General features: G+C 39.5%; 1 protein-coding gene across 6 annotated transcripts in view; it reads right to left on the bottom strand.

The window, feature by feature from the left end:
- The window catches only part of HHAT (hedgehog acyltransferase), a 336,479-nt gene that overhangs the window by 283,544 nt on the left and 40,367 nt on the right, over positions 1-12,568 (bottom strand). For all 6 annotated transcript variants that reach the window (XM_054021316.1, XM_054021317.1, XM_054021315.1 and 3 more), the window contains one exon: positions 9,227-9,439. In XM_054021316.1, the coding sequence (XP_053877291.1) occupies positions 9,227-9,439 (213 nt within the window). The remainder of the gene's footprint in view (positions 1-9,226; positions 9,440-12,568) is intronic.

Here is a 12,568-nt window from a genome sequence, read left to right as displayed (position 1 = left end):
TCAAAAATATTGTGTACAAATGACCAGACAATTCATTCAAATGGACTTTTTGATGCCAACTTTTAAAATTTAATTTCTTTTTATTTATCTGCACCACCAAGACTGCTATTCTCAAATGGAGAAAAAGGACACTTCCCTTCTATATCCTGTCTATACTACAGACTTGTACTTCTGCAACTTCAATCAGTAGGACTGAAGTGGTGCAAGCCACAATAGTGCAGAGCTTCCACATTAGCCATCCCAATTCAAGAGCATGGTGCACTGCCTCGATACATGCAGCACGCTTCGACAGTGCTACAGGGCCTGTGGATTGTTGTATCTATCTCACAACACAGCTCCCTGAAACAGGTGTGTTATGTTTTCATCTGCTCACATTTTTGATTTGCTTTAATGAATGCTTCAAATGGTTCAGTCCTGCAGGGGTATTTATGTATATCCAATGAGGGCAGGAGATGTATCACCCTACATCCCCACATTATCAATTTAGATATCCTGTCACCCCACTGCCAGACAATTTCTGAGCCTGGGGGCACCAAATACGTTGAATGCCATCATATTTGAAGATGCTCAAGGAGAGCCTGATTTAATTATAATCCTCTAATTTCTAGAGGGCTGTCACACAGAGGAATACAAGTCATTTTAATAAAACCTGTATCTGGCTCTGTGAATTATACCCTAAGTACCTGATCCAGCAAAAATTATCTGCTAAGAAATAAACACAAGCTTCTCAAAGAGCACATGAAAAGAAAACGTTATGCTTCTCTCAGCATGTATCTACCACTGACGTCCCTCATTTTAGTGTCTCTTCACACATGGGAACACAGGAATGTAGGAACAGGCAGACTGGAACAGACCCAAGGTCCATCTAATGCAGTATCCTGTCTCTAACAGTGGCCAGCATCATATGCTTGGGTGTAAAGTGCAAGAACCCCACACCAGGCAGAAGAACCTGGAGAACAGCCTAAAAACAAACCTACAGCACTAACATGTATTTTTAACCACACAAGTGTAAGCGTGTTATAGAATTTCCTCTCACTGATACAAGGTAACAGAAGTCATTCCAGGGAGATAAACAGAACTACAATATCTTCAATTAACAGTCTATTCTCCTTTAACATCTGTTGGATTAATTTTTTCCAAAGACAGCACTTTGCCTTCAGACTCATACAAAAACCCTGGAATTTAAAAATTCTGACAGGCAAAGTTACTAAAATAAAGCAAATTAATAGACAAAAATTTACTATTCTCCTTAGTTTCTTTCAGTTCACCTTTAGGGGTGGGTTTTGAGTAGCTGTACAACATTTTGTTGTTCTCATAAAAAGGCATTAAGTATTTTTGAAGCATTTAGTTAAATAGCCTTTGTAGAGGAAGAAATAACCTACCAGGTCACCTACTTTAAGGAAAAAACATTGTAATAAGAAAACTAGGCAGGGGTCTTAACATCGATTTTTTTCAATGCCTGAGGACATCTAGTAATAAAAATGTAGGTTTTTTTATTCAAGGTGATCTCCCATAGAAAGCCTGATCCAAAGCCCACCAAAGGTAATGGGAGTCTCTCAATTGACTTCAATGAGCTTTATAAATAGGCTCAGAGACCTAAACTCTATGGGCCCTGATACTGTCTTTAGAGATTAAGGTATGCCTTAATATGCTGTGTAATAGGGTCAGGCATTGTCAAAGAACAATCATGGTATATGCCAGAGGTGGCTGCATTTAAACCATCAAGTGATTCATATAAGCATTCATATATATTTTATATTATGTATACCCTTTATGTATAATTCATTTAATATGTTACGTATATGTATATTTACACACACACACACACACACACACACACACACCCCACGTTCAGAATGAATTTTAAGTTCTGGAGGCATTATTTAAATGTAATCTGCATCTCTCCATAGTTTACCCAAGATGTTGCTCTTGGATGCTGATGCTACTTCTTCCAACTGCAAAGCCTGCTGTGATTGTTGGTGGATCCCCCTGTACCCATGCATCCGTGCACACACACACTCACATACACTCCACATAACTTGGAGGGCCCTGAACCAAGAGAACAAGTGTGGTTCTGCTACAGAAGGGTGAAGGAGACTGAGGTTGATTTGCTGAGACTGACCAAGGGGTCCACAAAGCAGGCAGGCAGGCAGGAGCCTCGGAGGCTACTACAGCCTTAGCAGAAGCAACTACTGGAGAAAGAGACAAACACTATTAGTTGTTCCCAGGCACTATAACCTTAAGAGAGTCCAGATGTGAGAGACAAATTATAATCATCCTGTATCTATCAATATCCTTAGATGCTGGGAAAAGCCAAAGGGAACTACAACATTTTCCACATAGTGGCTGTGGTAGTGGTAAATATTTGTTGAAGACAAGAAAGGGGAAGAGAAAAAGTAACACAGTGTGATGTTGAAACTCTCCTGTTTGTACCTAATACACTGGATTTATTGCTCAAAAACAATTTGTCACACTAAATGCTTTACTCCTGTAACATTGCCACGGTCAGCAAGAGCTATGGTGATCTGCTGAGCAAGTGCTGGTCTCACAAGTTTAAATCATATGGGGGAAGATTTAAATTTTGTAGTAGGCATGTTTCCCAGGATGCCCACCAAATTCTAGGACATTAACTGTATTAAACGCATTCATATACTAAGTCTCATTCCACCTTCTCCCTGAAGTAGGCTAGAATATACGGTAATCTACTGTTTAGTGGGAAACGAGCATTGTCTTCCAGATTCACACACAATACAGCATGCAAACCAAAGAACACTACAGATGTTGAGCTTTAATTTTCAAATCCCTCCCTTTTGTGAACCTGATACATTTTCGCATACATCTGTTTGTGCATGCAGAAAGCTACTTACAGAAGCCAACGCACATTTACATACCTAAATCAGGTTTGCACATGAATATTTTGCATACTATACAAAAGACAGACCCTCTGAAATTTTGGGTGGAAGGATCAAGGTTTCAACTGGCCTCCACAAATGTATGCAAATATGGGTGTTTACATGTACAAATTGGGAAGTTAAGTTCTAATATGGGCTGCATGTATTTGCGTACATAACACCCACAAATTCTGCAGATAAATTTGTAGGGGCTGGTTGACATTTTTGACCTACAGAAACTGCCATGTCTTTGCACGTGTTTGTATGGTAGCTGGCATAATAGGGCCTATAATTATTGGTTGGGGCCTCTGGGCACTACCGTAATACAAAAATTAAACATTTTATTAAAGTTTATGTGAAAGTTATCTACAGCACAGATTAATAAAAAAAGGTTCTATTCACCCGTGTGGAATGCTTAAGTTATCCAAAGATAGTAAGTTTGGTATAAAAAGTCATAAAATGCACATAATACATAATCTGCAATATCCCAAATTAGGGTAATAAATTTAACAGTACAGTTTAAATATCCATATCCATGGAAAGTTATACTAGAAATAACTTGTGAAAAATAAATACTGTAACAATCAATGTAAATTGCCCCTCAGTAATTGAGAATTTAGGGTACTTTATCCCTAAATAAATACCATCTATTAAAAAAATATTTCAGCTACGTTCCTGTTTTTAAGAGTAGCAGCCATGTTAGTCTGTATCCGCAAAAAGAACAGGAGTACTTGTGGCACCTTAGAGACTAAATTGGCAATCTAGCTCATTTCTCCTGGCATTGCCATTGTCTGGTGATATATTCTAAATAAACGTCCCTTGACCACTTGATGGTCCAACACCATGAGTTGCTGCATCAGCGGGGCATAGCGCTGACCAATTCCACATTCTCATAATGCTCACTCTTTACTGGGATCCCATGTGCCCACGGCTCCAACGATCAGTGCGTATATTTGAACCTTGTAACCCCCAGTTCCCAGGGCATTGGCCGGGAGGGGGGAGGTGTATTTTTTTTTTCTTTTCTTTTTTTGAGCTTGGGTGTCAGAGAAGGCCACGGTCCTGTTCTCAAAAGGAACTGTGACATCCACCATTAGGATCCTCTTCTGTACCTCATTAGTAATGATGATGTCTGGTCACAGCTGACTGTCCATTCTAGGGATAGTGGAGTTCACGTCAACCTTCCCCACAAGTAGAGGGATAGCCTTGATTAAGCAATCTTGGATGGTTCTGTGGCACAGCTGCCTGACGCAGGCTACTATTAATAAAAGGTCAAACTATCCCATTTTTGCAAAGCAATTATAACAAAGTAAAAGCATTATTACTGAAAGCTCTTTGCCATAGAATAGTTTTGCTATTTTTCATTTTCTGGAACTCCATTTTCCAGCATGTTAAACAGCAACATTCTTCTCACTCCCAAGATTAATAAAGAGTTTCTGCAATTCTTCTTTTTATGATAAAAGCAATAAACGTACTTCATACCTCATGCACCCGGATAGAGCTACTGAAAATTGCTAATTAATTATCATTCAGATGCCCCTCTATATTCTGCCAAGTCACTACCCTCTCCTCATTTAAGTCACTCCAACAAATGCACTTCTTCTGCAACACCTGCAAGGGAGTCAATAATATGAATTATTTAATAACCTTATCTTCCTTTTTAAATTTTGTTTAAAAGTCAAATCTTGCAGAACCACCAAGCTATGCATATGCATACTTCAAATGCGATCATATTACAGTAACAGGCATCCTCCTTTACTGTTTGTCTCTCCCCGACTCATTGTCTCATGCCTAAAATTTAGGTCTGTTTGTGGCAGCGGTGTTTTCTTTGAAGCGATTAGCATGCTTTTGGAGCTATAAAATGATATATAATAAGGAAATATTTCTTCAGTCTTCATCTAAGCTAACGTTAAAAGGTAAATACTGTATTCATTTGAATTTTCTCCCCACCAGTTTTGTTCTTCTCCTGAAAAGGGCTTTATAGAGGCACAATTGATTGGCTTGTTCTTAGTGAAGTCTAGAAAATTACCTGATAACTTGTTACATCTTTCAATGAGCTTTCCAGATGCTATTGCTCTTCTGACTCATCTCCCTTAATGACATCTCACTGGCAGTGAGTAGTTTGAAGAGACCAAGTTTCTTCAAAGTACTGAAAAATCACTTGACTCGGCCCCTTTAATTCCTCTGGCACTTCTGTTAGTCACGGTTCAATGCAGTATCGGTGTGTGCGTTGATTTTTCTATTCAAAGCCACAAAGGGGAACTGGACACCAGATTCCTAATCATTCTAATGGAAAATGAGTGTCCAAATGTTGGACATACGCACAGAAAAGAAAACAAAGCTGTGCACAGGCTAGCCTATCCATGCTAGTTTGAACCCAACTAGCACAAATAACAATAGCAGTGAAGACACCACAGTGCAGGCGTCAGTGTGGGTAGTTCAAGGCTGGCATGGACCCTGGGTACATCCTTTTCCCGCGAGCCTGCTCTGAAGGTTGTGCAGCACTGTCTTCACTGCTATCATTACCTGCACTAGCTGGATTCAAGCTAGCTCATGCTGGCTAGCCCATGTACAGATTTCACTATAGACAAATATAGTTCACTTCTACTAATTCTTAAAAGTGTAACGTATTCTATTTTTGTTAACTGTATTTTCATCATGTATTTCTTTAGCAAGAGAATCTTTTTCTCCACTGCACCAGGTGATAAGCATATCTCTTCCTGTCACTGAGCCTTCCCATGTTCACTCTAACATGATAAAATTCATTTTAGCCAGGTGGGCGGTGGAGGACTATCAGAAGTACAAGCCAGTCACCAAAAGTTAACCACATCCCTAAGTAAAGCATGGGGCTAGTGTCTAGCTGGTTACAATGGCACTCACTTGGACAGATCCATGCATGTTGCTTACAGTTATGGAGTTACAAGAACACAGAGGCAATCCCTAGTATTTTCTTTCAAACCAAGCATTAAACATTCCACACAGGACTAAATTAGTTTTCTGAGAGTACATGCTGCTTTGAGGTTCCATCTGCTCTATTGGTGGTGGAGGCTATTTTATTATCTTGTCTTCCTTTGAGCTGCACAGCAATTACACATTCAGAACTATATCTATGCTAGACCATGTTCTTGCCTCTGTTCAGTATCCTGGTGTGTCACAAGTTGGCTTTTCATTGATGCAATACCCATACACTGTAAGTATCTTGACTTTTATAAAATTTTAACTGCAAAGCATATCTCACTGCTGTATTTAGTGACCAGCTGGTATGTCTGTGCTACTATTGCACATGCCTTGTACCTTGAAATTATCAGTCCCTCACAGTACACCTACACACCAAGTGCCTCAGGTAGAAATGTTTATTTGTAATAGTGTTTATTAAAGGGGTTGATTGATAGCACTGAAAACTGAAGTCTATGCCTATCAGGAGATCAGATACAGCATGCACATGCACAGCAAAAGTGTAAGCTCACCCAGGCCATATCACCAATGTGACTTGATATTGCCAGGCTGTGAGAGTACTACTGCCTTCGTGCCATTTCTACTGAGACTTAACTAGGATACCAATTGGTGCCAACAGTGGTGACGATTTCTGTGGTGTGGGCTCCTAGCTATTCAGAGAACTGGACTGAGGTCATCCACTCATTTCATGTAAGCTACCAGAGAGTCAAAGGAGACGACTGACCCAACTAATGACTTTTGCTTACTACCAATCTAGGCTTTTATCTGAAGTGGTTGCCTAGAGGTGAAAGTCTCTGTCCTGTTACTATTCAAGTCCAGGTAGCAATATCCTGCATTTCCCAAAGTGAGAGATGTGAATGATTAGCCAAACTAGATGCTCAATTGTTCTCCAGAGTCTCAGCTTTCATTTTAATTAAAAATTAGCCTTTACCTGTTATGGTTTCAAAGAAAAGCTTCAAACTGTGAAAAAAGTGTAATCGACGCAGAGACATCTGCATGAATTTGTAGACCACCTGAAACAGCCACTCTGAGGTTTAAACTGTACCATTTACTTGAATGGATAGTAACGGATATCCCAATGATGATCATTTACATGTCAACATTGTTAGTTATTTCACTGCTCATCAAAGCATAAGAAAGGGGAGAAAGAATCATATCATGAAGAATTACAGCAGAGTCCCCTAGGAGAGGGGGGGCATAAAAGACTAGCCAGGGAGATGTATAAATTAAGGTGAAATGACCTTTAACAACACATGGCAATGTTTCAGGCACATGACTGGGTTCATTTTTTTTTTAAAGAGGGTCTCAGCTTTCAAAAGTTTGGAAATAGTTGTTTAAACTATTTAACAGGGCTTTCAAATCAGCGTCAGGGGAAAATGTGGTCCAACTCATCAACTGCCAGCTATGACACATTCAATGCAACAAAATGAAGGATTTGCAAACAGCTGAAGGAATATTTTATCACTCATATACACATGATGACCCTATAATTTCTGTTTCCACTGCACCTATGTGGGATGGTGGGCAGGGTTTACCTTTTCTTTTCATTTTTCATATGCTACATATGGTAGAGTGCCCAGAAAACATGACTACATTAAGAATGTTCTCTATCTTAAGACCCCCAAATCTGGCACCTCCAAGACTTTCCTGTAATTTTGGCTTTACAAAACTTAAACATCTGGTTCAGGATAAGGATAAGAATCACAAATTTTCTGGGGACTAATACTGAAAATTCTTTCATTCTTATTTACGTATAATTTTCTAGCTGACTTTCAACTTGGCTTTGTTCAGTGCATAAGCTTGAACTGAGTCCAAGCATCAAAATATCTCTTACACTTTTATCTGCTGTTCAGGAAAATAACAATATTGGAATGCCCATCTTTGTATGGAAGACAGTAGGGCTGTATTTTTGTTCAGCACTTAGATACTATGATGATGGGCATGTTAGAAACACAATGGGGATGGATGGAGCTGTTACCATGCAAGAAAAACTGAAAATGATAAAGAGCAATTTATTCATCTTCTGGAAATTTTTCATTTGAATAAGGTGTATCGCCTGTGATACCCACAATTAAATGATATCTATGAACTGTTTTCAAAAGTTCCCTCACTAACATGCTCAAAACTGACCTGTCTCTATGCCATTGTTGTATACCTTGATGTTGTCAAATTCAGATCCAGATGTATTCTTTAAAGCAACTAAATTACTTTGTTTTTCTAAAGACCACGTGGAAATAGAAGTCCCTTACAACAGCCAGGAAGGAGAAAATTTTATATTAGACTCAGTTATGGACACTGGGCACTGAAATCACCAAATGCATCAATGAAAACTACTATGTTTCTACTGTGGGTTTTCTCAGGTATCTAGTTGATTGAAAAAATATGCATCTATTTAAAAAAGGAACTAGAATAGTCATATCTCCAAGCCATCACAGTCTCATTCAGAAGATAATAAAAAATATATGTGGAAAACTAAGGTTCCGAGTTTAAATTAGCCCATCTTTACCCCAATCACTAGATTTTTAGACCTATTTGGACATTTTCCTTCAATCTGTCACTCAATCAATACTTAGTTTTTAATTACTAGTTTTTTGTGAATTCAGTATTAGTCTATGGCTGATGTGTAACCAGGTAATACCTAAGCTTGTGTTCTTAGTGGTCCCCTCTTTCTGCGTGCAATGTACTTCAAGCCATACAAAAAAGGGGAAGATGGAGATACACGAACATTAAGAATATTTTCTGTTTGAAAATCTCATCAATGAGAATTTTTTCTCAAGTAGGTAACTGTAAATGAAACTTTTAACTCAGACTCATCTGCAAAGTGCATTTTAAAATACATTATCAGAAGAATCATCTGAAGTAATGGATTAAAGAGAATTTTAGGCTCTGCCTAACCAAAATGTTCATCTAATTAACAACACCACCTCTCAAAAGATGAAAGTATCTGCCCTACCTCCACCTCCTCACACACACACAATCTCTTTCCCCTTTTAATTTAATACAGCTTGAATACATACATCTGGCAGCTGGGAAGAGGTCACCAATTCATTTGGCAGCTTTTCAGATATTATTTTCAAGATATAGGCCTGAGCTTCAAAGTCTGAATCCAGAACCAAAATCTTCTGAAGTTCAGAGGGTGTTTAATAATATGTAGTTTTAGCTCAGGACCCCAAATTAATTTTCAAGCTTTTGTCTTCCTTCTTTCAGGCCCATTCTGGCCAATTTATCAAAGTGCCCAGAGCTGTCAACCCCCACATTAAAGGTAATGTGTGAAGGTGCTGGGAACCTTGCAGGAAGTACGCAGCACCTCAGAGGATTTAGTCCTCAGTCCACATCAGATGTACTGAAAACCAAGAGCTGTATCATCTTGAAAGTGCTGTTACCTGCTTAGTAAATTCATTGAAGGTCATAATGGGTCCATTGTGGAACACAGGATAGTAGAACATGTACGCCAGCATCCAAAAAAATGAGTGGTACCTCTTCTGGGTAGACCCATGCCAGCAGTATTCAAGGCTGAAACTAGTGTAGTAGAGGCAGCGAACAGTCAGGGTGAAGAGCAGCAAGTAGTACTCATTTTCAGTGTCGTACCACCCTCTCTGCAAAACAAAACAGAGAATGTTTATAACATGATGGGATTCGATATCAAACAATCAGCATTCTTACTGGCACTTTACTAGTCCTTAGGTCATCATCAATAAAGGGCAATTAATATAGATTCTCAAACTATGACATGTGCCTCCCTGGGGAGGCACCAGCGCATAGTGGGGAGGCACTATTCACACTTAATTCCTTGGCATATCAGGGTTTCAGGCTGAGGGAAAGCTAACACTGGAGCTGCTAGATGACACTGTTGGTAGCCTCAGCTGTTATGACAAGACTGCAGTTCTGGCCGCCCCAACAGAGGCCGCTGCAGGGCTTGCTGGTTCCTGCAGACAGAGGCTGCTCCCTGCCTGTGCAGAGCAGAAATGCTGTAGCCCACATGGGCTAGTGGAGCAGCAGGAAGGTGGCTCAGTGGCAGCAGCTGCCTGCTCCTTTCATTCTCCTGCACTGGGGAAGGGGAGACACAAAGGTGAGTTATGTATGGAGACGAAGGGCAGGAAATTCTCAATGTAATTAACAGACTTGTTGAATGCCCACATGTCAGTGAACTGTGTTTGGATGGTAACATCTATACTGTAGTGGATTTAATAGCCCTCCACCTTCCCCACCCACCATTTGATAAGATCCGGTCCTGCTGCACCATGCATTGGAACCAAAGAGAAATGAGTTTGTCAGTCCTAACAAAAGTGTCTTTTGGAGAGAGGATAATAGGACAAATAAATCTGTTCACAAGCGAAGAACAGTTTCTTTAAAATCCATATAGCCAGTGAAAGGAAGCAGAGGATGAAGACAGCAAAACTGAGTCTATGCCAGTCAGTTAAAGGATGGTTAACTACCCTTGTTTTGGCATAAATCCAACTGTTAGAGCAATAGGCTTCATTTTCCAATTCAGAAACCTACAGTCATGAAAGAGAAACTGCCAAGTTTGACTAAGCAACTCTGGGATATGAAAAAAATCAGCATTTTGAATTAGAGCGATTACATCTCTCTTGAAGTAGAGATGTGTTTACTGGAGCATTAGTGGAGCACTTGTTTATCATATATTATGCTCCATCAAAATAACCTTGACACATTAAGGCATATAATTTCATCTTGACGCACAGGGCTTTATTCATATAACACCAATCAACATGACAAGGGATAACCCCCATTATTTCCCATGAATAATGCCATGTTTCAAGAAGCAGCAGACATGCTGAATCTGATTTTGAGCTAGACCTCAAATACAAAAATTCCAACAACTGGAGGTGTGGAAGGCAGGGGTTCACATTCAAATATTTATTTATTTATATTTACACATTGCAAAAAAATCTGTAGGCTTCTTACACAAAGGGTTAGGTAGGTAATATACATAATCATCCTCTTGATGGATGTGATGCAAACATATTAGGAGCTGAGTGCCTCAGTATCAGAAAGATGTTGACAAATTTGAGGGAATTCAGAAAAGAGCAACAGAAATGAAGAGTCTAGAGCAGTGGTTCTTAACCTTTTCTGCAGCCTGCACCCCTTTGGTTCTCAAAATATGTTCTTGCATCCCTTATCAAAAATCAAAATATGTTTTTGCACCCCTTAAACTTAAAAAATATGTTCTCACACCCCTTAAACCTAGATATATTTTTGTTTGTATATTACATTAATCGTTAAAAAATGTATAATGTTAATAAATACATAGGTTTGTTTCATCAAAGTAGTTGTACTTACGTGCCTGTACTTAATTTGTCTTTTCGATGATTTACCTTCTAAAAACATCTGGCATGTCTCGCGCCCCCAGAAAGGGCATCTCGCACCCCAGGCTAAAAACACTGGTCTAGAGGAACCAGCATATGAATAAAAACTGAATACAAGCAAAACCAATTAAAGTATTCAAAGGGTGTAAACACCAGAGAGAGTGGAATGTCTAGGGTTTGTGCAAGGGATCTAACTAGGAGCAACAGATTAAAAGGAAGTTAAATATCTGGAAGAATTTCTGTTATAGCCATTAGACTGTGGAAGAGGGAGTGACAGAAAAATCCATATCTTGAGGTATGCTATAGAGTACCACATTATCAGTGTGGGTAACTACAAGGGACTATTCCTTCAACAGTACCAAAGGATGTGTACTAGTGTGCTTTAGGGTGTCAAAAAAGACCATGTTGATGCCTTGAACGACTATTAGCAGAGACTTGATGAGAAGATTTCTGTCTCCTTTTTTTAGAGGGTGCCTGAGAAGGTGGCCACTTTTTATGTTCCCCAGCGGAATGATGGTGTGTGCTACTCCTATCAGATAAGATTTCAGAGACGGAGCCTCTGTGGAAGAAGTGGAAGAGGCACAAAACCAAGTGGTTGTAGGTGCCAGTGCATTTTTTGAAGACGACGGCTCCAAAGGCACAGGGAATGCCCAAATCTGAGGCCAGTCTCATAGATTTATCTAACGGGAACAGCTTCAAACAAGCTTCTCTCGCCTATTTGAAAAACAAATAGAGCATTGGACCCTCACCTAAACAAAACAAACTTTTAGAATGGCCATCATTAAGGAGAATGGCCATATCGCATAAAGGCCATATCTGAAACCAGGAGAATTCTGTTCAGCCACAGAGATAGAAAATTATTTTAAAAGTTACTCAGATGAAACCTAACTGTAAACAATACTTAAAACCTATGAAAAGCTAACCCTAGTACTACTGCTGTCAACTAACCATATCCAGGAGTTACAAGAAAAACTAGGTAAACTAGGCTGTGGAATAAGGACACTGGCAATTCCTTCATCTTTCAGCCAAGGGCAGTTAGAAGGAACAGAGGAAGTTGTCCCTACTCTGTCATTTCATGCCCGCGGGAGAAGGGCGCAGCCATTGGTCAGCAGGCAAAAAGACTGCGATCTCTGGCACATGGGGCAATGCACATCAAGAGCTGAATACGTATAAGCAATCACTCTACTATAAATGTTAACTTTTTATGTCAACCACTGGTGCAATGTAGGCATAGAAGCAGGTCTTGGGCCCTTTTCAAGTGTGGGATGGCATCTGAAAGGGAAAGCATGATCAGAAAAAATTCCCTCTTGACTCCCTGAAAAGGCATCTGGCTCCTTCCAAACACCAAAATGAATAATGCCTCTTTAATTTATTAAATTCCATACAGTCATTCAACTT

The sequence above is a fragment of the Malaclemys terrapin genome, chromosome 3 (assembly GCF_027887155.1).
Source record: "Malaclemys terrapin pileata isolate rMalTer1 chromosome 3, rMalTer1.hap1, whole genome shotgun sequence".
NCBI classification, from domain to species: domain Eukaryota; kingdom Metazoa; phylum Chordata; order Testudines; family Emydidae; genus Malaclemys; species Malaclemys terrapin.
Note: the sequence above shows the minus strand (reverse complement) of the source record. Positions and strands in the feature narration are given on the sequence as shown.